This window comes from Lynx rufus, unplaced genomic scaffold (genome assembly GCF_022079265.1).
Source record: "Lynx rufus isolate CCGP_SWC_20201006 ecotype Redwood Valley unplaced genomic scaffold, mLynRuf1.p SCAF_36, whole genome shotgun sequence".
NCBI classification, from domain to species: domain Eukaryota; kingdom Metazoa; phylum Chordata; class Mammalia; order Carnivora; family Felidae; genus Lynx; species Lynx rufus.
This window is the reverse complement of record NW_025814852.1, coordinates 3,305,120-3,328,322: the sequence shown is the minus strand read 5'-3', so window position 1 is coordinate 3,328,322 and position 23,203 is coordinate 3,305,120. Positions and strand designations below refer to the sequence as shown.

Below are 23,203 nucleotides of genomic sequence, written 5' to 3'. Positions count from 1 at the left end.
ACGGGGCCCCACGGCTGCAATGATCGGAGCACTTACGGAGGGCATGTTTGAGCGGGCCGCGAGCCCGCAGCCGCCCCGCCACCCCGTTATTCCTGAGGCATAAATAACCGTTACGGGCTGGCGATGGCCCCCGAGGGTGCACGGAGCTTCACAAACAACGGGATTTATGCGGCACGCTTCCTCGGGCCCCCTGCCAGGTGATCCCTGTGTGTGCACAGGGCTGGGCCCGCTCAGTGGCCCCTCAGTCCGGCCACACGGCCACAGAGCGTCTGCGGGAACCCCAGTCTTTGGTCCCTCGATGCCCCGTGAATCCAGCTGGCCTCCGGGGGCCGAGGGCCGAGGCTGGCCTCTCTTCCACCAGGAGGTGCGTGGGGGGCAGCGGGGCCCCCTGAACAGTTACGTGGGAGGGGCGTGACCTGGCAAACCGTGCTGAACTTTTTGGGGGTTTGGGGTTTGCTGAGCACAGCTCACCGGGAGCCCCCCGTGCCCCACCTCCACGTTCCACCGGCCCCGCCCTCCGCCCACACTCCAGCTCTGGCCTGCCTGCGTGGCCCACTCTCTCCATCCGCAGGGTTCTCTCCTTGGAGACGTCGTCTCTCCACAGAGATAGGATCTTTTCTTTCCGGAGTAAACCTGTCTGAGGGGGGAGCTGCCGCTCTTCCTGGCCCAGCGTCCGGTCTGGATATCCCGCCCTCTCGGGTCCTGCCACGGCAGCCCGAGATGCCCGAGGACCGTCGCAGAGCTCAGAAACGGCCACCGTGAGGACGGGGCACGATCTCCTCTCTCCGGCAGATCGGGGCAGCCGATCGACGTGCGCACTGTTTTCTAAGGGGCAGGACCGTGGCTGGGATTGCAACGGCGCTGGGTCTCGGGCCCGGGCTCCGGGCCAGCGGTGCTGGCTTCCACGGACCCCGTGGTGGAGGAGGAGCCGGGTCCTTCCAGCTCTGGGCAAGGTGGAGCCATGGGGGCTCCCCTCAAATCTTCGCCCTTTCCGTACGGCGGCAGCCCTCGCGGGGAGAAGAGGCAAGTGGCAATGTCGGGAGCCACTTTCGGTTGTGACAAGTAGGTGGGGGCCTGGCAGCTGGTGGGCTGAGGCCAGAGGCGCCGCTCAACATCCGACAATGCACAGGGCGCCCCCACCCCAGCCCCACACACCCAAAGACTCATCTGGCCCCAGGTCTCCTCCGTATGACGTAAGGGGCAGAAGCAGGAAGGAGCGGTGGAAACTACGGGCAAGGAGATCTTAGCTCGATTCCTACAAGAGCTTCCTAATGCTGAGACCTTGCCACCACGGCCCGAGAGCTGCCTCGGGTGGTAGTGAGCTCCCTGTCAACGGAGGCATTCAAGGTGCAGCTGTGCCAGACGCGGACTACGGTGGGAAGGGGGTGGGAATTGGGAGACTCCATTCTGTCACATCCTACGGGACTTGGGCAGGTCACTGGGCCCCTCTCGGCCTCAGAATTTGCTTCTGCAAAATAAAGGGAAGACCCCAATCAGGGGTTCTTACCCAGAAGCGGGAGCCATCCTAGTGGCGTTTGGGGCATGGAGGCTAGTGGTGACCGGCTGCCCACATGCCGCCGGCACACCCACGCCACCAGAGGACACGGCCAGACAAGGAAGGCCTTTGGCTCTGGGGTTAAGGAGCCGGGAGCTCGACCTTGTGCCAAGACGCAGGCAGACCCAGGCAGGCGGGCTCCCGGTTACACAGCATCGCGGGGAACTCCTGGCGGCTCCCGGCTTTGCTGTCGCAACGAGTCGGGGAAGGAGCGTCTACAGAAAGAGACGCGGGGGCCCCTGGATCTTTCCGGAAAGCTCTCTGGAGCCTGTCTGAGCTGCAGCGGGGAGCCAGGCGGCCCGCACTGTAGCCGCTGAGGGTCCTGGGCCCACGAGGTGCATTTTCCAGCATCCCCCCCGCCGCCCCTGCAGGGACGGCCCCCCGCTTCTGGAGGACCAGTCTGCCCTCCTCACCAGATGGCCTGTGCTGGCCCCAGCGGACTGTTTCCCTCTCTGCCATGGAAGCCAGGATGCTCCAGAATGCTCCGAGCCACATTCAAGCCCCTTCCCCAAGGACTTTCTGCTCTAGGAGACACCTCTTTGCCCTTCACGTCTCGGCCTTTACTGCCTTCAACTAGCGGGCCTCTGTTGTCAAAAACAGTCACAGGAACTGAGGGTTCTTCTGGGGCTCACGGCGGGCTGAACACAATCCCGAGCGCTTTTTAGGCGAGATTAGAAGTGCTCCTGGAGCCACCCTCTGAAGCAGATGCTATTACTGTCTCTACTCGCGGGAGGCGGGAAGGCAGGGATAATTTTACCTGCCGCCTCACGACCTTCTCACAGCAGCTCCCGTGTGTCAGGAGCGTGAACAGATGCCAGGAGGTTAAGGCCCCCTCCGGCCCCCCCACCGATGCGTCTGGACCCCTCCCCAGGGGACTGGACTCCTCTGCTCTTAAGCAGGGACGAGTCCCGCACATTCCCCGGTCAGACCGCAGGACTGACCCGCACAAATCCCAGGGCACGGGGCCGCAGGGGGCAGGGGCAGAGTGCCTGGGGGAGCCCGCCCCTCTGGGCGTCCTGGCCTCACACTCGGCCCCAGTTCCCTCCCCTGTAATCCCCACAGTGGCCCCGGCGGGTGGGTGAGAAAAGGACCAGAGGGCCCCCCCTGGGGGCCGGAGGGGGCAGTCCCGGCCAGGGCACCAGCCAGGGGCGGAGGCAAGCTCCGAGCCTGGGTCCCGCTCTCGGTGAACACCGGGCACCTCTGCCCGCTCACCTTCCCTCTGGGCCCAGATGGCACCGCAGAGCCGTCTGCGACACTCTGGCCTGGCCCAGAGGGCGCCAGCCACCCTCAGCAGACCCAGGCACGCCGGGACAGGATGGGGCGGGAGCGTGCAGCTGCGGGGACGGACACAGAGGCGAGAGCACGGGCTTGTCACACGCACCTGGTGGCAGCTCAGTGCGGGGGGACGCCCTCCCCGGCCCGGGTCACACTGTGACCAGCTCTCACAAATGCCCTCGCTGCTCCGTTCAAAGAGCAGGTCGGGTGGCGGAGGTGGGGGTGGGGAGGGCAACTGGCGGAACCACCGGAAGAATTGGAAATCACAGATGGTTTGCTCCACCCAGAAATCTTCCGGAAGGGCCCTGTCTGGGGCTGGCGCCGGGGATGGCCACCAGGTGACCGGCACGGCGCCTTCCGGAGAAGGACATCATGCCTGGAGGGAGGCCCCGCGGAGGGCCGGCCCTGGTCGTGGAGCGGGGGTGCAGCCCAAACTACCTGGCCCCGCGGGAGCCGGCCTGGGCACCTGGGGCAGGTCCCTGAAGAACAGGGGCCGGGAGGGGACAGCAAGACTCAGAGGCAACGCTTCCTGGTGGCCCCCGCCTCCAGCCTCTCAAAGGCCCCAGGAGGGGCACGCCCGAGGATCTCAGCAGGACCGGGGCCCCAGTGCGCGGCTGCACCTTAAACGTCTCCCGGGACACGAGGACACGGCTCAGACCCGTGGGCTGCCCAGGGCTGCCCCTCCCCTGGGCACCCAGGCCTCGCTCTGGGGGGGTGGGGGGCATAGGCGGGTGTGCAGAGAAAGGCAACTGTCGCGGGGCCCGGGGCCCAAAGAGCGAGATGCGACTCCAGCCCTGACTGGCCGTGCGGCCTGAGCAAGCCTCCCGTCAAGCCTGCACGCAGAGCGGCCCTTTCTGGCAGGCGGCGCGGGGCCCGGGCCTGACCCTGCACCCACAGAGCACAGCCCGGCACTTGGGAGCAGACCCAGCCTGGGTCCCGGCCGTTCCCAGGAAAGCCCTGTCCAAGAAGAGAGCCTCTGATTCCCAGCCGCGCTGACGGGGGCTCCTTGTCACACGTGGATGGGGCCACGGACCCGGCTCCCCGGCCTCCCGTGTCAGGGCTCAGCTCTCCCGGGTCGGGCGCCCTCGCCGCCCCCTGCACGCAGCACAGGGCCGGCCCCGGAGGCGCCCGGTGACCGACCTGGCGCGGACTGAAGGATGAACACCGGAGGCCTGGAGGGTGACACCCCGCCCCCCGGGCCAGCAGCGTGTGACACTCACAGCACAGCCATCCACCAGGGCGCGGATGTAGGGGCTGTTGTCGTAGGACATCTCCTCGTCGTTGGAGCCCAGGAAGCGCATGGCCTTGTCGTAGCTGCCCGTGGCCGCGTCCTGCCAGGCGACCGACTGGTAGCAGTTGTAGGTGATGTTCTGGTTGGCGGAGGCACTCAGGAGGCGCAGGAAGGTCATCTGGACCACACCCACGGGGTTGCCCTCGGCGTCCACGTAGGAGAGCTGGGGGGTGGGGAGACAGGGAGGGCGCTCAGCAGCGAGGGGACACGGCCTCCTGCACGGCCCGCCTCTGTCCACGTGCCGTCTCCTCCAGAGTGAGAGCCACGCCGAGGGCGGCGCCCCGGAAACGGGCCACACTCCCGGCCCCCCGCCCCCCGAGGCCAGGGCGCACCGGCTCCCGGGGGGCTCCCTGGAACAGAGCTCGACACACCTCATTTCTTCCAGACACCCACACAGCCCTCCCACTCCTCCTGGCCTGGCGGGTCCCTACTCCTCCAGGGCTCGGTTCACGTTCCTCCTCCTCCAGGAAGCCTGCCCAGGTCAGGTGCCCTTCCCCACCTTAGCCTAGCTCGCTGTCTCTTTTCCCTACTGGGCTGGAAGGCCCTCCATGCCAGCGCTGGACCCCGTGTCACAGGCTCCTGGTGCGTGGCCGCAGCCCGCCCCGGACCGAGAGCGCCCTGAGGGCAGAGACGTGGCCCACAGTCCAGTCACTGTGCCTGGGGACCGGCCAAAGGAAGGCGCTCACGAGATCATGGTAATAAATGAAAACCTTTTGCTGGGCACCTATCACGTACCAGGCCCTGACCATGGAACCATGAGAACTGCAGACAGAGAGAGCAGGGGACCTCAGGGGCAACTTGGGCCAGCGGGGAGTGAGGCACAGGGTGCTCGAGGGCTAGGGCGACCGGGCGTCCTCCTGGAGGCACAGGGGAGCCACAGGACGGCACTCGGGAAAGGCCATTTCTACCTCTCCCGGGGCTCAGAATCCAGGGGAAAGCAGAACACGCCTTCCTGCGGCCTGGGACGGGGCTCAGTGTTGCCCACACTTCGAGGGGGCAGTCGGGGCACCCTGGGGACGTGAGCCTCCCAAGAAGACCCCTCTCGCTGACAGCAAGCCCCGGGCACGGCATCAGGGAAAGACAACGTGTCAGCTCTCAGGGACTCTCTCCAGCGTCACCAGCTGGTTACCCCAAACAGGGCTACCGGGCTCGGCGGGGCAGGCACGGGGCGTCCCGAGAGGCGAGCCTCGGTTTCCGCATCCCGAGCAGATTCCAGCTTTCTGAACAGCAGGACGCGGCCAGGGGACGTGGGCGTCGCCCTGACACCCCCCCCCCCCCCCAGATGAGCCTCGTCCCGCTCCAGCCAGGCATCGGGGTCTGAGGCTGGCCCCGGAAGAGCCGGCTGAACACGCAAAGGGGAACGAGGCCCACTCGCTTATATCCACACACATGTAACCAGCGAGCGCGGAGGCGGGGGGCCTGGCCGGCGATCCGGCCCCTTCCCGCCAGCTCCGGCTTTGCACGCGGCGACCGGACACCTCACGGTCGGACCCTGAGGAGGAAGACCGAATACCAACCGGCAGTCCGGGCCATCAGGTGCTCCTTCTGGGAGGAAAGCTTGACTGACTGGAGGAAGCAGACATGCACAGGGACAGGCCAGCGAGCAGCGCGGGACACAGAAGGACCCGAAGCCCCCAGGGCTGAGCGGGGCGGCGGGACGGCCGAATCCCGCCGCGAGTCCCCACCTCCCAGTGGGAAAGGGGCTCCTCGGGTTATCTCCACGGGCTGGGTCCCGGGCAGCCCGTCCAGAGAGAGAGGCTGTTCCTGTAGGAAGGGCCCCGCCTCGACGTCCGCCAGGACGGTCACGGGCAGCTGGCAGTGCCTCAGCGGGAAAGCCCAAATGAGCAGGTGCTTCCGCTGGGTCCCACCTCGGTCTGAAGTGTGGGAAACGGGCCGGAGGCAGGAGGCCGGCTACCGGGGTGGGTGGCGGGAGACGGTGTTCTGAGAGAGGGGAGAGGGCGCGGGGCCACGAGGCGGGTCCTTCTGTGAGCTGACCGCTCCTTCTGAGGCGAGCACAACAGGGGTGGAGGGAGGAGAAGGGGCAGGTGGAGAAGCAGGTGGGGGGCCCGCCGTCCACGCAGGGAGATTAAAGAGGTCTCCACAGACGTGGCGAGGCGAGCGCGAGCCTTCAGAGTGTCTGCAAAGAGTGGCTTGGAAATCCAGGACGTGGGCAGCATGCAATACTGTCAGCTATGGAGTGCCGCAGGGTGTAAGGACGAGGGGCCCCGAGGGCGGAGACGGGGCAAAGGCCAGCGGGAAGCCACCGCTCCGTGAGTCCCTGGGGGACGTGGCTTCTGCGCCCGCGGGCAGGGCCGTGGTGCCGGCACGGATGGCGGACGGCCAGGTGGGGAGCCACGGAGCTCCCACGACATGGCTCCCGGGAGGGGAAGGACCCTCTCCGGGGGCGCGTGGAGAGGGGACAACCAGGTCTGAGGACGTGAAGGCTGGGAGCGAGGTTGGACACCTGCTACGCACCCACGTCCTGGGCCCTCGGCCCCTTCGCCTGCTAGAAGGAGGGCACTGGACTCTGTGCACTGTATTCCAGAAAGGGGTCCGATCAAAGCCCTGGGACGGTCAGAGAAACATGCTGGCCGCTGGCCGCACGTAAAGGAGCCCAGACTGGCCCTCGGTCTCTGTGCCGGTGACAGAACATCACTGGCTTCCTTCAGGGCATTCCATGCCCTTCCATCTCTGGGAAAGGTCACTGGGACTGGCTCCCCGGGAGTTAAAGCAGGGACTAGCCTAGTCGTGCGGGATGCGCAGAGATGCCCGTGGCCGGGTGGGCCATCAGGACGGCCCCTGGCCCGGCAGCCGCAGGGGCCGTGTCCTGAAGAGAACTCGGTTGGTCAGCGGCCCAGGACTCGCCTCGTCTGACCTGCCCGCTAGGACGCAGCGCTCTATAAACCCCTCCGGCTCCTGGGGTCTCTGGTCCCAACTCCTAGCGGCGCCCGGCTGTGGCTCTGGGCGGCTCGTGCACCAACCTCCTGTCCTAGACCGACTGGAAACCCGCCCGCCTGCCCCCAGGCCGAACGACCCCTCGTCGGGGATGGCGGGCGCCCAGGCTGGGTCTGGCTGTCGTGTGCCGCGGAGCAGCTTGGCTGGAGGGGCTCGAGCAGGGGTGGCGCACGGCGGCCGTCAGTGCCATGCAGAGCCGCGAGCCAGGCTGTGCCGCGAGCAGGCAGCGCCCCGGCGGCCACTTACCAGGGACCCTCGCTTGTACTGACTATACCAGGTGGAAGGCTGCTCTTTGGGCCAGCGGGCCATTTTACTCTGTAAGATACGAAACGGACGCATTTGAAGGACAACCGCGCGCAAGTCGGAGGCCGCCTTACCAGTTTACCGCGCTTGAATTCACTGAACCAGGAACCCGGGTTTTCTTTGGGCCAAGAAGTGATCCTGGCCTAAACATCGAGCGGGGAGGTGGGGAGGGAGAGAAACAGAACGACAGGGTTACTAGGAGCCTGCCCCGCCTGCGAACACACCTCCTCCCGCCCGCGGCGCGCCCCTGCGCCTCGCCCCACGTGGCCGAGGGGGTTCCACTCGCCCGGGGACAGCCCGGGGGCCACGGCGGGGACAAGGGGAGAGCGGGGGCCTCGGTATCCTCTCCGTTTGTGCACATCCAGCCACCAGCGCGGGGCCTGGCACTTCCCAAGTGCCGGGTGGGGCCGCGGGGTCAGGGTCCGGGCGACCGAACGGATTCCCGGGGACCGAGATGAAGGCAGTCATGAATGACAGTAAGGGTCAGCATCTGCTGACGGGCCAAGGGGAGCACACTCGGCCACCCCGCCATGTGATCCGCGGCTCTGCCTGGGGACGGGGTGGGCAGGGGCGCTGCCAGGGCTGGGCCGGCTGGGGGTGAGCCGTGCAGGTGGTTGATGCATGTGGTGGGCGTGCATGTGCGTGTGTGTGTGCGTGCGTGCGTGCGTGCGGTGGGCGGTGCCTCCCTGAAGGCGCAGCGTGGAGCCGACCCGGTGGCAGAGGAGGGCCCCCAGCTGGCGTGTGTGCTCAGCGCAAGGCCGAGGCGCTGTTCCCAAGGTGGGGCCCAGCACAGAGCGGGCTCGTACCCAGTGCGCACTCAGCGCACGAATGCATGCGTGTGACCCCTCCTCGGGGAGGACGCCTGCCCCTGGCTCCGGGAGCAGGAACGGGGAGCCGCTGGCTGCAGGCACAGAGCCGGGGAGCCCGGCGGGCGGGCCCACGGGACCCAGGCCCCACAGTCCGCTGTGCGCAGCAGGGGAAGAGGAAGCCTGACTCCCTGTCCTGTCCCCCCGGGCTTCCCCTCTGGGCTGGCCTCGTACCGGGGAGGGGAAGGGGCCTCGGGGAGGAAGAGGCACCCCAGTGCCCCCCCTCCTGTGCATTTCCGAACGGGCACCTGGCCTCCTCTGGGAAGCAGATGGCGGGTGCGGGTGGGCACTCCTGCCTTAAACCCCCGCCCTCCCGCCGCCTGACGGGGAGGGGCCGGGCGGCCGAGGGTCCCGATTTGCATGAGGCTCAGTCCGAGGAAGAGAGCAGAGCAGTGGGGGTCACTCAGCACCCCCCGGCCCGCTGTCCGCCCAGCTACGACGCCAGCTCGGGCCCCTGGGGGTATCTGCTGGTTCTCCAGAAGCGAGGCCGCTTGGCGGGGAAACAGCCACAAAAAGGATGAGAACCAGGGGTGCCTGGGTGGCGCAGTCGGTTAAGCGTCCGACTTCAGCCAGGTCACGATCTCGCGGTCCGTGAGTTCGAGCCCCGCGTCGGGCTCTGGGCTGATGGCTCGGAGCCTGGAGCCTGTTTCCGATTCTGTGTCTCCCTCTCTCTCTGCCCCTCCCCCGTTCATGCTCTGTCTCTCTCTGTCCCAAAAATAAATTAAAAAAACAAAAAAACAAAAAAAAAACGTTGAAAAAAAAAAAAGGATGAGAACCAGCATCTTTTCCACCCGAATTTCCTCCTGGGCCTCTGCCAAACGGGAGGGTCCTGCGGCTTGCGTTGTCTTTTTGAACCTCAGGGCGTTTGTCGCTGGGCATAAAGGGATTTCAAATTTCAGGTTGGGGAGAGTGCGTATAAGATAGGGGCGGATCCGTCGGTGAAGCGGCTGACTTCGGCTCAGGTCATGATCTCACGGTTTGTGGGTTCGAGCCCTGCGTCGGGCTCTGTGCTGACGGCTCGGAGCCTGGAGCCTGTTTTGGACTCTGTGTCTCCCTCTCTCTGACCCTCCCCCGCTCATGCTCTGGCTCTCTCTCTCAAAAATAAACACTAAAAAATTTTAAAAAACAAAACAGGGGTCCCCAAACTGTGCCTGTCAGGGTGGAGCTCCTGTCCCTGCGAGCCGGGGCTTCTGTCCAGGGGTGCTGGGGCCCCCCGGTTTCAGCAAGATTTAGAGATAAGGGGGCCCTGCCGCTGCTCTCTCCCAGGGGATCTGCTTCTCGGCGCTGTGGCCAGTAAGGAGCTGCAGGCCTCAGGCTGCCCGGCTCTCCTGCATCAGAGCCTCGACTGTCTGCACAGCTGGCCGCCTGAGGGGCGCCGTGGAGGTCTGCGCAGGCCCCACGCAGGCCCCACGCAGAGGGCTCTGTGCCATCTTTCAGCTAGAGACCTCGCTCACCTTACCTGTCCCGCACCAAGGCGGAAAGGAGCCCGCGTCCACCCCACACACCCGTGCACACACACAAACTCCCGGCTACATGCAGTCTCCGTGAACCAGAACCCCGCCCGCCAACACCCTGCACCCAACAGACTTCAGAGAGATGCGCTGCACTCGGGACAGACAGGAGCAGGTGCCCAGGAGGAGGCTCCTACTAAGAACTGAGGCAGACGCCAGCCTCTAAGAGACGTGTCCGGGTGACTTCGTACTTGCTCCCAAAGTCCCCCCCCCCCCAAGGGCCTCAGGTCGGCCTGGGGTCAGAACCACGGGGTCATCTGAGGAAGGCTTGGAGCGACCAGTGGTTGAAATCCCAGCCCGGGGGAGGGGGGCGAAATGCCCGGGGGCTACCCTCTTCCGCCCTGCCATGGCACGAGGCTGTGCCCACCGTGTCCCGTGGCTCTGGTCTACTTTCCGGGGGAGAAACCTTCACCTGGAAACCGCCGGAGCCGTCAGCCCGGCCGTGCGGTGACAGGAAGGCAGTCAGGGAGGCAGGCACTTACCCCCTCGGACTTCTTGTCGGGGAAGACGCACGTCGCCCCTCCGGCCGTGAAATTGCAGTAAACTTTGAAGGAGTCTCTGGAGCAGCCTTGGTTAGGATCTACCCAGTATTCACCTGGACGGCAGATGGGGAGGTGGGTTCGTGAGCTGCTCCCTGCGTGGTTCCAGAAGCATCCGCACCCTGTCGGCTCAACCGTTCAAAACCCACGGCCCGGCCCACAGGCCGCCAGGGCGGGCCTTCCCCGGGTCTGCGCGCTCACGCTCTGCCTTCCGTGCTGCACCCACATGGAGGCACGACGGACCCGCCACCAAGAACCGGGCGGGAGGGTGAAGCCCAGGGCCCGTCAGCGCTGGCGAACGGCCCCCGCGGCAGGCGGACGGGAGTACAGAGATGCTCCAGGTGGGCTTGGAGGTTCACGCGCTTGGGGTCAGAGAGGCCGGGGACCGGGGACCTCGGGGGAGAAGCGCTCACGCCTCCCAGAGGGGCAGCAGCCGGCTGGCCAACGGGGCCGTGGGCCACGCGTGGCCTAGGGCCGTGAGCCCGGGAGGGGTGCTGTGTTTCTGGAACAGTCCGGACAGTCCGGGTCTCGCAGGCTGCTTCCCCACGCAGCGCCCGGATCCTGACACTAGGACGTGTCCAATGGCACGGGGAGGGGACGTGACCCCCGCGGCAGCCCTGACATCAGGCGTGCTGAGCACACGGCACACCGTCTCTGCCGCTCTGTCCTCTGGTAGGGTATGCACTTCTGTCCCCACTTCACGGACGGGGCAGCCGAGGCTCAGGGTGACAGGTGACGCACGGGACGGTGGCTGAGACGGGACTGGAAGCGGGCCCCGGGCCACCTCGGAGCCCGGCCCTGCTTCCCCGGCCCCCCTTTCCCGGGGCGCGTCCCGCGCTGCCTCCGTCAGGCCCGCAGCTGACGCACGGATGGGGGCCCCGAGGCCGTGTCCTTCCCACCGCGCGGGCTGCCCCGTCCCGGCCCCCGTGCGCCCCTACCGTCCGGGAAGTCGGGATGGCAGAGCTGCAGGTCCTTGCAGGTGCGTGCGGGGTTCTGCTGCGTGCCCAGGGGCCGCTTCATCTGCTCGATCTCTAACTTCAAGGAGTTGAGGGAGCCGAAGATCTCCTCCATGCCGTCCGCGTAGTCCGCGTAGCTCTCGCCGGCCCCGTCGTCCAGCAGCTGGCTGGCGTCGATGTTCCGCCGGGTCCTGGATGCCTGGATCGGCAGGGGCTGGATGACCTCGCCGGGGGGACCCTGTGTGCAGAGAGGACCAAGGGGCTCTGGCGGGAGCAGGGCCGGGGGGCCGGGCTCCGCGTCCCGGCCGTAGACCCCGGGCCACCTCGGGGGCTTCTGCTCCCTCTTTCCTGCTCCGGAGCGTGGCACACCCCTCCCGGCCGCCAGGCCTCCCCTGCGCACCCGCCTGCCTCCGCCCAGCGACCGGCTCTGCCCTCGCCTCTGCAGCCCAGCCTGGGGCTGCACACGGTGGGACCGCACTAACACCCGCGGGAGGAGCCCTCCCGGGGGCCGTGTGGGGGCCCCAGCCGAGGACAGACACAGGAATCGAGAGGCTGTGTTGCCAACACGGGGTGACTCGGGGGGCGCGCCCCACAATCTGGCTCATCAGGGCCTCTACCCATCACCCCGGGGGCCTCATGTGGTGGCGCCCGCTGTCACACGCACACGGATACGCACACACGCACACACGCACGTGTGCACTCTCTCCCCCTCTGCCCGACCAGGCCTCCCAGAGAGAGGCAACTGGACCCCGTCCACCAAGTCCTGGGCAGCGAACAGCACCCACAGACGCTCCCACGACCGCCTCTGCGTCAGGAGAGCCCCCACCCCACCTTCAAGTGTTCGAAGGGGACTCACCGGCGGGCCGGGGGGTCCTGGGTGGCCTGCCTCACCCTTCGGGCCAGTGGGACCCTGGGAAAAAGGAAGGAGAACCAGGATGTGACTTAACCCCACCTCGTGCTCCAGAAACCTGATCTCCAGAAACCTGCACGGAGACGGCAAGGGACAAAGCCTGGCGGGCCGGGGGGAGGACGGCAGAGACCCTCCTGTCCACAGTCCCAGCTGTAAGAGCCTGACGCCCCGAGACGGGAGCTTAGGCGCACCGTCCTGCTGAGGTGGGGAGCGACGGCCCGAATGCCTCTGTCTGCAGCGACCCAGGCTGCGGACGTGCTCAGGACCTTCAGCTCTGGGAGAGGAGCATGAAGACCAAGCCATCAGGGGTCGAGGGGGCGAAGGCGGCCCAAAGCGGTCATCCAGGGGGATGCACGCCCCTCCTCCCCCGGGCAGAGGGGGCCCACTTGGGCTACAAGCCACTTACCGAGGAGCCCTTAGCACCTTTTGGCCCAGGAGGACCCTGCAGAGAGCGGGGGACGGAGCGTCAGGGAGCGGGCACCCCTTCACCTCCAGGCACCCACCTTGACCCACAGCCCCGCTCAGGCCGGGCTGGGCCTTCTCCCCCCTCCCCTGCGCCCCGGTCCCTCTCCTAGGAGCCTGAGCTTGTACTGGCTTGTCTGGGGGGCAGGCTGGCGCTCACCCGCTGGGAGGCCGAGGGGCCTGTCTGACGTGGTCACCCTGCCCCCACCCCAGCCGAGACACCACACGTTCAGGCAGCCAGAGTTAGAGGGAGAGCAGGGCCAGCGTCAGATCCACGGGGCCACCTTGGGCCACACGGACCCAAGGGGCAAGCGGAGGCTGGAGGCCGTGGGGGAGGACCCTGGTGTGCAGGGTGCCCTGGGAATCGGGGGTGCCCTATGGATGGCCCCCCACCCCTCGTCCGGGCCGAGCAGTCCGGCTCATGCTGATGGGGACACTGTCCTCACTGCCCCCCCCCAACGGATGTGTGCGGTGGAACAACCACGTTCCCTCAAATGCCTGCCTCCCCTACCTGGACCCGGGGCCCAGAGACCCCACCTCGCTGTGTGGCTCACGGCCCTGACGTGGAGATATGGGCAAATCCACCCTGGGCCCAATGTCCACTGGGCAGTGGGACCCAACCCCGGGTCTCCTGACTGTCCTGTGACCCTCCCGCCACATACTGAGGCCCAGGCCCAGGCTCACCGGCCTCCCTGCTCCCCCCAGAACGACCAGGGACCACCCGCCCCTCCCAGATACACACCGGCAAGCCGGGAGGGCCCGGAGGGCCGATCGGGCCGGAAGGACCAGTGATGCCCTGAAAAGGAGCAGAAAACACAGGCCATCACGCGAGGGAGGTCACAGACACACTCACCTGCTGGAAGCCGAGTTCCTCAGCTCTCACGGTCTCTCCTCCAGTGGACACGGCCCGCAAGGGGCCCGAACACGTGCCGGGAGGTTGCCCGTCCCCCCCGCCCGGCTGCCCGGGGCCCGGCCAGACTCTGGCATCTTCGGGCCATGGGGAGGTGACTTCATATCGTCACCCCTTCTAACGTTCCGACTTGAAATACACAAGCCCCACACCCAGTGGTCCCCCCGTTGCTGATTTCCACTCGTGGTGTGAGCACAGGCCCTGGGGGGCGGGGGACGTCAGTGTCCTGGGGTCCCTTTGTGCCTCCCCTTTGTTCCTCCGCACTTAGAGCTTGCAGCCAGACCCCCGTCCACACAGGCCAGCCCGGCTGGTTTTAGCCTCCGGCACCCCCGCAGCCGCAGGGCGCCCAAGGCTCACCTGGAGCCCGGACTCCATATGAGCTTCCCCCTGGGGCATAAGCACCCGCCAGGGCAGAGGGAGGCTGAGAGAGTCCGCCCTTCCCCCTCCCCCTCTGCCACACAGGGACCGGGGCAGCTCACTGCTGTCAGAATCCCAGAAATTCTCAAGCCGGCTCCCCCCGGCCGGGACGCTGCAGAGACCGGTTTGCTGTGACGGCTGACTCTGGTGGTGGAGACCCTGGACACCCTCCTAATTCTCGAGGTCACTGGTCACCACGCCCTGGTCAGCTCCCATTTGGGGAAGACGGTGGCAGATGGAACAGGGGCTCTGGAGGACACCACCCTACAGCCACAGGCGGCCGTCAGCCGTCCCACTTCATTCCCTGCCCCCGCGGCTCTGCCTCACGAGTGCTGCCCCCCTGCGGGTCAGGCGGGGGCCAAGGTGGGCGCAGCCAAGGGCGTGAGCACCTTGGGAAGCAGAGAGTTATACCCGGAACGAAGCCCTCGCTCACACGGGGAAGCGCACAGCCACGGCAGGCCCGCCTCGTCCCCCATCCTGCTGCCACGCACACATCGCCCTTCCCTGGCCACGGGGTCCGCCTGTGCCCTGCCCTCCCGGGGCTCAGTGGTGCGGGGCCGGGGGGATCTCTCTGGCTAAGGTTTGCTGGGGGTGCAAGCGCCCATCACTACTGTGGTTCCCAGGGAAGTCTAGGGCCAGGCGTGCATATCCGGGGTCGGGGGGAGCCCGGCCCGCGGGTCTCGCAAATGTGGTGGAGACTTGCCAATGACCTGGGGGCAGTTAGCCGGGTCACAGGCCCTCGAGTGGGGTGAAGCAACGCCCCCTGAGGGGCCACCAGGGCAGCGTCCCCTCCGCTGTTCCCCTCCAGACACGACGGACGTGAGGACATCCTTGCAGCTTTAACCGGCCTCGGGTCCGCTGGGCACGGAGCGCCAGGTCGTAAGCCGCTTCTCACCATCCGCGAGGACGCTCACTGGGGGGCCCCACCTCACGCACCTGTTCGCCCTTAGGGCCGGAGGAGCCCTGGGGGCCGGGAAGACCGCGGTCGCCCTTTTCACCCTGTTCGCCCGGAGGTCCGATGAGTCCGATCAAGCCTGGATGACCCTGTTTGGAAACAAAGGCATGAGGCGGCGCTCGCTGTGGCCGCGCCTCCCCGCCAACCACGTGAGCCGGCGGGACGTGGCACGTCCCGGCCACGGGAAGCCACGGAGTCACCGGCCAACACCTCCCGGTGTGGAAACCGGCCTAAAGACAGCTCAAGGGACAGACGAGCAGGTCTGACACAGCCGGCCTTCGGTCAAATCGTGGTCTAAAGAGAGAGGGAGACACAGATCCCAGACCAAGGTGATAACACGGTTTCCTGGGTGACGCTGTTTTGTGCGTCTGCTGTGCGTTGCCCAGTTTTTCTACGGCCACCGTGTATGCCTTTTGTTATGGGCACAGAGACATTTATGGACTTAAGGGAAAAAGTTACAGGGTGTTATAGATACGACAATTTTTCATGTTTCTCTACAAGGGACGCTCTCTACACAGGCTTACGTGTGTTCGTTTCGTAGGAGCCTGTGGAAAGCTCTAGAAGGACTCTTCCAGTTTTCCTTACTTTAGGGATTGAGTGGTGATAGGCACGGAGTAGAAAAGAAACAGACTCCCCAGTCCTTTTTATTTTATTTTATTTTTTTTTCAATTTTTTTTTTTTATTTATTTTTGGGACAGAGAGAGACAGAGCATGAACGGGGGAGGTGCAGAGAGAGAGGGAGACACAGAATCGGAAACAGGCTCCAGGCTCCGAGCCATCAGCTCCGATGCCTGACGCGGGGCTCGAACTCACAGACCGCGAGATCGTGACCTGGCTGAAGTCGGACGCTTAACCGATTGCGCCACCCAGGCGCCCCTCCCCAGTCCTTTTTAGAAGGAACTATCTGGGGGGCGCCTGGGGGGGCTCAGTCAGTTGAGCATCTGACTTCGGCTCAGGTCACGATCTCACGGTTCGCGGGTTCGAGCCCCGCGTGGGGCTGTGCCGACGGCTCGGATCCTGGAGGCTGCTTCGGATTCTGCGTCTCCCTCTCTCTCTGCCCCTCCCCCGCTTGTGCTCTGTCCATCTCTCTCTCAGATAAATAAACATTAACAAAAATTTTTTTAAAAAGAAAGAACTATTTGGTTTGTGTGCTTTCTACCTGTCAATAAATCAGCGTGAGCAGAAAAAAATCACCCCCCAGCTGGAGAAAAGGAGCGGGCTTTGCTGTGCTGCAGAATCCACAGCGGGCACACTGCTCGGGCCCTGCACACCCTTCAGCCACGGTCTCCCACCGAGGACAGGGACCGAGTCCTCCATACAGCACAGACTGGTTACGTTCCCAGCCTTCCAGGACCTGTCTCCGGCCAGCAGCGGGCACTGGACGGACAGGCGGCTGATAGTTTGAAATCCCCGACGTGAGGGGCCCCGAGTCACAGCCTCAGAGGCACCGGAGTCCTGTCTTACCTTTTCCCCCTTAGGGCCAGAATCTCCTTTGAGGCCAGGGAGTCCTGGGGGACCCTGCAGGGAAGAGGTGGAGGGATCAGAGCTCTCCTCCCCAACCCCACCCTCCACCCCTGCCGGGGAGCCCCTTAGGATCATCACTCACCATGGGGCCGGGGGGGCCATCGGGGCCTGGGGCGCCTGGGAGACCTTGCTCACCCTGAAACACAACGGGTCCTCAGCATGAGCCCCACAGGGCCCGTCCTGTGCCCACGCCCCCGCCCGGCAGCCGCTGCCCCTCCCCGGCCCCCGTTCGCTCACCACAGGGCCAGGGATCCCTCGCAGGCCATCGGGGCCGGGCTTCCCAGGGGCCCCCTGGGGTCCGATGGGGCCAGTCTTCCCAGGAGGGCCTTCTAAGCCGGCTTCCCCCTGCAGGGACACAGATGTTTGAGGCTGTGGCCACCTTGGCCCACGATCACCGCCCAGAGGACCCCAGATGCCCTCAGATATCTGGGGCTGTCCCAAGTTCTTTACGGGAGCCACCCTGACCAACTCTCCACCCCCCTAATTTCCTCGGTCGTCTGGGCTTCCCAGTCTCCAAGGATCTCGGCCACCATGGCCGTTCCAGCCGGCCCTGCCTTCATGGCTGGCTTCAGCCACCACTGCCTGGGCAGGCCTGGGCCTGGGGGGCTCCTGTCCCTGCATCAGTTACCGACAGGGCAGCTCCAGGAGGCCCACAGGGCCATCAGAGTCACAGGGAGCGGCCCCTCGAGGGCCCTGGGCGCCCCGCCTTCTGCCCGGCCCCGCGGTGGGCACTGGGTCAAGCACCAGGCCGGGTACCCCAGCACCAGCTGCCCTCTCCTTAGGCTGGAGGGGCGGACGGCCTGCGGGCCTGTGGGCACCACAAGCTGTCTCCCTCCCGCTTTGCGGCGAGAGCCAGGCCTCCCTCTGAGCCGGCCCCAGCTCCCCGCTGCCTCTGTGGCTTTCCTGTGTCCCCACGTCTCCACTTCACGCCCGACTCGGCCGCCATGCGGGCGGTGGCTCTTCTGGGAAGCTCGACAGTCACGGCTGAGCAGAGAAGCACATTACCTTGGCTCCCTTCTCTCCCTGTCTGCCTTCGGGGCCTGCGGGGCCGGGGGGGCCCTGGAACAGAGCAAGGGAACAGCGTGTGAGGAGCTGCCTGAAGAAACCAGAGCCATGAGCTCTGTGTCTGCAGGGAGATGGGCCGGGGGGCGGGGGTGGGGGTGGGGGGCTCCCGGGCCGCTGGCCAGCATGGATAAGGCCCCCGGAATGAGTCCCAGTGGTCTCAGTTCTGGAAAAGGCCTCCGGGTCAGTCTGGGGAGGGCTCTGGCAGCCCGCAGTGCTGGGGCCCCTTTCCCGCTCACACGCCAGGCAGGCCAGTCTACCACAGCACCCCCCAGACGCTAAGTATTCAACGCGCAGAGAAAGGCCCGTTTCGCCCGCTCTGACTTTTGAGAGAGGTCTGACGCAGGGGGCGAGGCCCTCTCCGGCTTCGTGGGTGTCTTTCCCCCCACGACGGGCACCACCGATGCCATCGGCACTTGGCCTCCCCCAAAAGCACGGGGCGACCGACCTAGCAGGTCCGAGGTTTGATGACACGACGGGGCTGGAGAGCACGCCTCAACCGGAAGCAGGTGCCCGGCGAGGGCCGCCTAGCGGGCGCGGGGCCAGGCGGAAGGGCGGAGGGGAGGGGCGGGCCTCACGCAGAAATCTCGCAGGCAGGGGCGACGTACGGGATTATTTATTTACCCTTTTTCCTGGAGGCCCAGACGGTCCCGGTTCACCAGTAGGGCCCGGGGATCCCTGGGGTCAGAGAAAGAACCCAGAATTTGGGAATCAGGGTCGGTCAGACGGACGCCTGGCACGAAGTTCTCGGCGTGTGCGCCCCGTCCTCGGCCGGCCCCGAGGCTGCCTCCCTCTTCCTCTGGAGCTGCCACAAGTCCCAGGTGAAGTCATCCCGCACCGGGATTCCAGCAGCAGCGGGACCGGGAACCCTGGCTCGCGGCCACGGTTCTGCTGCATTTTCAACCAGCACTTTCCCACCGCGTAGCAATTACTCTGGATGCCCAGTGACCGTCCACACCACCCCCTGCCCACATCCCCGGCGACAGGAGTGGACCCCGAGGCACGGGGAGGACAAGGGTGGCCCCGAGTCCCAGCCCCGGGAGCAGGGGAACTCGGGCATCTCCGGGGCTTTGTTTGCTGCTCGTCTCACACGGGCGACGCCAGCCCGTGCCCGAGGGTCGAAGTGCCCAGCAGCGACCTGCCTCGTTGGTGCAGGGTGGGGGTGAGGGAAATCGGTGAGGACTCTGGGGCCGTCCCCGAGGAAGGGGAGGCCCATTGGGGTCAGTTCCAAACCGGGCACACGTGGCTAGAAGCGATGTTTCAGAAACTCAGTGTCGGGGATAAGAGGCAAGTCTAGGGTGATCAGCCCAGGGGGCTGACCCGGGCAGAGCCCTTTGGGGGAGAGGCACGAATTAGGCAGAAATAAGGCCATCCTGACATTCACGGGTGGGCTTGGGGTGGGCAGGGGCTCCCCGGTGACAAGTGACAAATCACCAGTCCAGCTGTCCCCAGCTTCCACCAGAGCCCTGCAGGGAGCTCGCGGGGAAGAATGGCTCCTACGAGGGAACTGGGCTCGGCTTTTTCTCAGAAAGGAACAGAGCAAGTGGCAAATCCCAAGAGCGCCCAACACCCTCCACCAGCTAGCCGGGGTCCCTGGAAGTCACGAGTGGACTCACCGTTTGCCCAGCCTCACCGTCGTCCCCTTTGTCACCAGGGGGGCCATCTTGACCCTGAGGGGATAAAAGCAAGTTCCTCTTGTCTCCCCGAGTCACACGCCAATGCCCACCGTGTCCCCAGTCCCTTCCCGAGAACCCAACCCTCTCTGGGCGGCCAAGCGGGAACTCCTAAGCACCACGGCCTGGAGGCCACGTGGGAGAGCACCGTGTCCCAAGGAGGATTCACAGAAGACAAAACCCGGATGGCAAAGGCAGGGGGAGGGCTGGCGGGGGTGGGGGCTCCGTGGCCTTGAACACCTACCGCGGGGCCAGGCTCTCCAGGGGGACCAGGATCTCCAGGAAAGCCGACAGGGCCCTGAAACAGACAGAGAGGCACGTCGGGGCCCCGAGCAACCGGGGGGCTGCCGCCGCATCCCCAGGACCCCCGCCTCACCCAGCCCCTGCAATGCCCTCTGTGTGACACCAGGAGTGCGCCCACGGCCCAGAAGCTCCCCGGAGACCACCTCATCCCAGCCACACCCCACGCGGGCAAGGAAGGCTCAGCGCTCTGCTTTCAGGGCACACGGAGGAGGGCAGGCGCTGTGCCCATGACTCCGCTCCCGGGGCTCCAGGCTGAGACCAGGCCCAGACCTTCAGGCTTCTAGAACATGCTACTAGAAGTCCCTTCTGAGACGAAGTGGGACAGGCCACGGGAAGGTGGCATCCACGTAGACCGCTGCTCCTGCAGCCCATTTAGCAAGCTTCCCGGGCTGGGCACATGAGGCCCGGAAGCCCCCCCGCCCCACCCCTCCTCTTCCTCACCTCCACATCTCCGGCCCAGCAGCTGGTGTGAAAGCCTCTACGCTTTACAAACGTTACCCCAAGACCCATCGTGGTCGGGAGCTTTAGTGCGCCAGCAGAGAATGAGAAAAGCCCGGGCCCAGAGGTCGCCAGCTTCGGGGCGCCCTGGCATCTCAGAGTTACTCACGGGGCTGCCTTTGGGACCGTCGTCCCCAGGAGGGCCTTTGGGTCCAGGGGGTCCAGCTGCACCAGAAGGGCCCGACTCGCCCTTCTCGCCCCTTTCTCCTTTGGGTCCCTGGAGGGAAAGGCCAGCGTCGGTGCCCTCGGAGCCGGCCCCAGTTTCGCAGAGTGCCGTGCTGGCCTCAGGCCAACCCCCTTGTTTGCACGGGAAAGCGAGTGCCCTCGGGGTTGGGGGGGGGGGCGACACGCTGGGCCCAGTGGGTCCCCGAAGCTGCTCGTGCTCCCCAGCCCTTGGTGGCCCCCGGCGATGGCCTGGCCCCGCTGGCATTCCAAGGTGGGCCTGATGGGCCCACCGGCTTTCTGGGGCCCCTGGAGGGGACCTTTGGCTTCCAGGTGGGAGGGGCTGCGGGGGCCCAGGACACCCGCCCACTCCCCGGTGTGCAGGTGGAGGCGGAAGCGAGAGGCCAGGAGACCCCCATCCACCAGCCGCCTTCTGTGCCCGAGAGCCTCCCACAGGCCATCCTGGAAAGAACGCCCGTCTGACCTGCGAAGGTCAGAACATTCCAGTCTGGGCTGATGAGGGGACAACTGCCCCCATGTTTGTGGCAGCCCACGAGCAGGTCTGGATCACCACAGACGGCGGACGGACTTACGGCCTTCGCTCGCGGGTGTTCACCGCCAACGTGTTCACACACACACGCGCACACACACGGGCAGGCTCGCACACACGTACGCCCTCTTGGTACGGTAACCCCATGGAGGTAAGCGTGAGGGGAAACACGGCTCCCGTCGCATGGACGGGACAACTGGGGCAGACTGTGAGCTTCCCACCCAGCAGGGGCCCGTGGTCGGGGCCGCCCCAGCCCACTCACCGGAGGGCCCCCCTCTCCAGGAAGGCCAGGCTCTCCGGCTTCACCAGGCTCACCCTAAGGAGGAAATGCGACACGGTTACGGTGGCACCGAGAACAGGGGCCCCGGCTCCAAGCACTTAGCAGACCCTCACTGCCGTCGGGCAGGTGGGGGCCCGGGGCGAGCGAGCGGACAGCACACTGCGACAGCGTGTGGGGTTGGAGGGCAGACGCGTCCCTGTCAGGGCGTGTGTTGGCCTTGGTACTCGCAGGCCGTGACGTTCACACAGAGGAGGGGACCAGAGCAGTCTGGGCATCACAGACGGCGCCCGGGTGAGCTCTGGGGGACGACAAAGAGAAGGCAGTGGGAGGGACAGGGGACAGCGCAGGGGGGAAGGGCCGGGCCCAGGCAGCGAATACGCAGCACCACAGGCTCAGAGGGTGCAGCCGCCCTGGGCGGAGGTGGGCGCGCTGGGAGGGAGACGCCTCAGAGCAGAGGCAGCGCATCATTAGTTGGCGGGCTTTAGCAGGAGATGCTTCTCTGTTAAGGTTCGTATCGTAAAAAATGGGCAGTGACGGAGAACTTCTTTCAGTTTAACGGGCTGATGTCGGAAAGTTCTGGAAATGGTGTCCAGGGACTGCAAATGGGCAGGAGCACGTTGGCCTCGTCCCTTTTATCCCGAGGAAGTAGGGCAAGGGCTTTAGCAGCGGAGCAAGGTCACGGGCACCGTGTGGAGTCCTGCTCGTGCACACGAGTGCACACTCAGAGCCCGCCCTGCTCACGGAGGCATCCCCAGGGCCCACGCCCTGCAACTCATCCGATCGGATGAGGGGGACCCCAGGCTGTGAAGCAGGAACGGTAAACGTGGACACGCCCGCACTGCCAGGAACGGACAAGACCCATCAGAGCCGGATCTGGGAGGGGGCTGGGCCTCCCTGCTGGTTGTAGCGCTTGGAAACTCTGCAAACGGCCGCCGGGAACAGGGGTCGGAGCCCCCAGCTCCACGGCACAGGTCTGCCAAGTATCAAGGTGCGTCTGACGGGAACGACCCAGCAACGCCCCGCACGCCCGTATCCGCAGCTGGACACACACACGCACACACATGCACACGCACATCGGCCACCAGAACAGCGAGGGGCGTGAGTCACCTTCTCTCCCACCGCACCGGGATTGCCTATGCCACCCGGAGGCCCTTGTGGCCCGTCAGCGCCTGGAGCTCCAGAGGGTCCTCGGGGGCCGGGGGGGCCCGGGGGTCCCTAGGGGAAGGAGAACCAGTGAGCAGAGACAAAACGCAAACTGTGGCCGAAACAGAAATGAGCCGCCACGCCCGGCCGGGCCGGCGCATCCTGGTCACGCTTACCATCTGACCCACGTCCCCAGTCTCGCCCTTCTCTCCGGGAGGTCCCGGCAGACCCTGGGGACAGGAACACGGCAGAAACTTAGCAGGTCGGTGTCGCGCTATCCCGATACCCACGAGGCCTTCACGGTCTCCCCACCACCGCGCCAAGCAAGCATCCAAGAGCCTCAGAATGTGCTTCTGAGCGTATATAGCCAAATGCGAGGCCACCCCCGTGATGCCAGGTCTCGGAATTAGCCGGAGGAAATCGTGAAAGAGTACTTGGAGATTTATGGACCAAGGCGCTTGCCACACTGTCCCATTAAACAGTAAAACCTAATGAGCCAACAGCAGGGAAATGTCGGAATAAATTATGTCGCCACCATATGCTGGCAGTGACTAAAAATCACGTTTTCAAAATAAATAAAAAGGGACACGTCTAAAGAATATCTAGTAACCCGAACACAACGCATAAAGCGAAATGCAAGGAGCTGCGTTCAAACTTTCCGTACGCTCCGCGTGATTCCGATTTTGCAAAAGCTGAAGGAGACCACACACGCGCGTGCGTGCGTGCGTGCGAATCCACGGAGGTAAGACGCGCCTGGGCGTTTAAAGCCATCAGTCCTGAGTCGTACGTTTGCCAGGCACTCTTTTCATCTACAGTTCTTACAGTGGGTCAGTCATTTCCACCATCTCTGCAACGAGTGCGGGAACCCACACCGCTGGTCAAGAGGAGCAAATACGGACACGTCTGCGGTCACGGGGATTTGCGTTGTTTCCGATTAATGAGGAAGCCCCGGGAGGCCCACAGAGCCTGGTCTTAGATTCCCCATTCTTAAAATGTCAGGAGGAGAGGGGTGGGGGAGGGGAGAGGAGAGGGGAAAAAGGGTGGAGAGAGGAGAGGGGAGAGGGAATCAGGACGGGGAGAAGGGACAGGAAGGAAAGGGAAGG

General features: G+C 65.6%; 1 protein-coding gene across 2 annotated transcripts in view; it reads right to left on the bottom strand.

Annotated features, from left to right (window-relative positions):
• Nucleotides 1-23,203, bottom strand: part of COL5A1 (collagen type V alpha 1 chain) — a 148,203-nt gene that overhangs the window by 936 nt on the left and 124,064 nt on the right. Inside the window, exons 47-65 of one of the 2 annotated variants that reach the window (XM_047093810.1) lie at nt 22,277-22,330; nt 22,065-22,172; nt 20,940-20,993; nt 20,075-20,182; nt 19,409-19,462; nt 19,108-19,161; nt 18,116-18,169; nt 17,435-17,488; nt 16,667-16,774; nt 16,512-16,565; nt 16,370-16,423; nt 14,887-14,994; nt 13,366-13,419; nt 12,568-12,603; nt 12,108-12,161; nt 11,234-11,489; nt 10,239-10,351; nt 7,454-7,522; nt 4,051-4,284 (exon numbers count right to left, since the gene is read on the bottom strand). In XM_047093810.1, coding sequence (XP_046949766.1) covers nt 4,051-4,284; nt 7,454-7,522; nt 10,239-10,351; nt 11,234-11,489; nt 12,108-12,161; nt 12,568-12,603; nt 13,366-13,419; nt 14,887-14,994; nt 16,370-16,423; nt 16,512-16,565; nt 16,667-16,774; nt 17,435-17,488; nt 18,116-18,169; nt 19,108-19,161; nt 19,409-19,462; nt 20,075-20,182; nt 20,940-20,993; nt 22,065-22,172; nt 22,277-22,330 — 1,680 coding nt within the window. Of the gene's footprint in view, nt 1-4,050; nt 4,285-7,322; nt 7,392-7,453; nt 7,523-10,238; nt 10,352-11,233; nt 11,490-12,107; nt 12,162-12,567; nt 12,604-13,365; nt 13,420-14,886; nt 14,995-16,369; nt 16,424-16,511; nt 16,566-16,666; nt 16,775-17,434; nt 17,489-18,115; nt 18,170-19,107; nt 19,162-19,408; nt 19,463-20,074; nt 20,183-20,939; nt 20,994-22,064; nt 22,173-22,276; nt 22,331-23,203 lie in introns of both variants that reach the window. The other variant, XM_047093811.1, reaches the window with a different exon arrangement.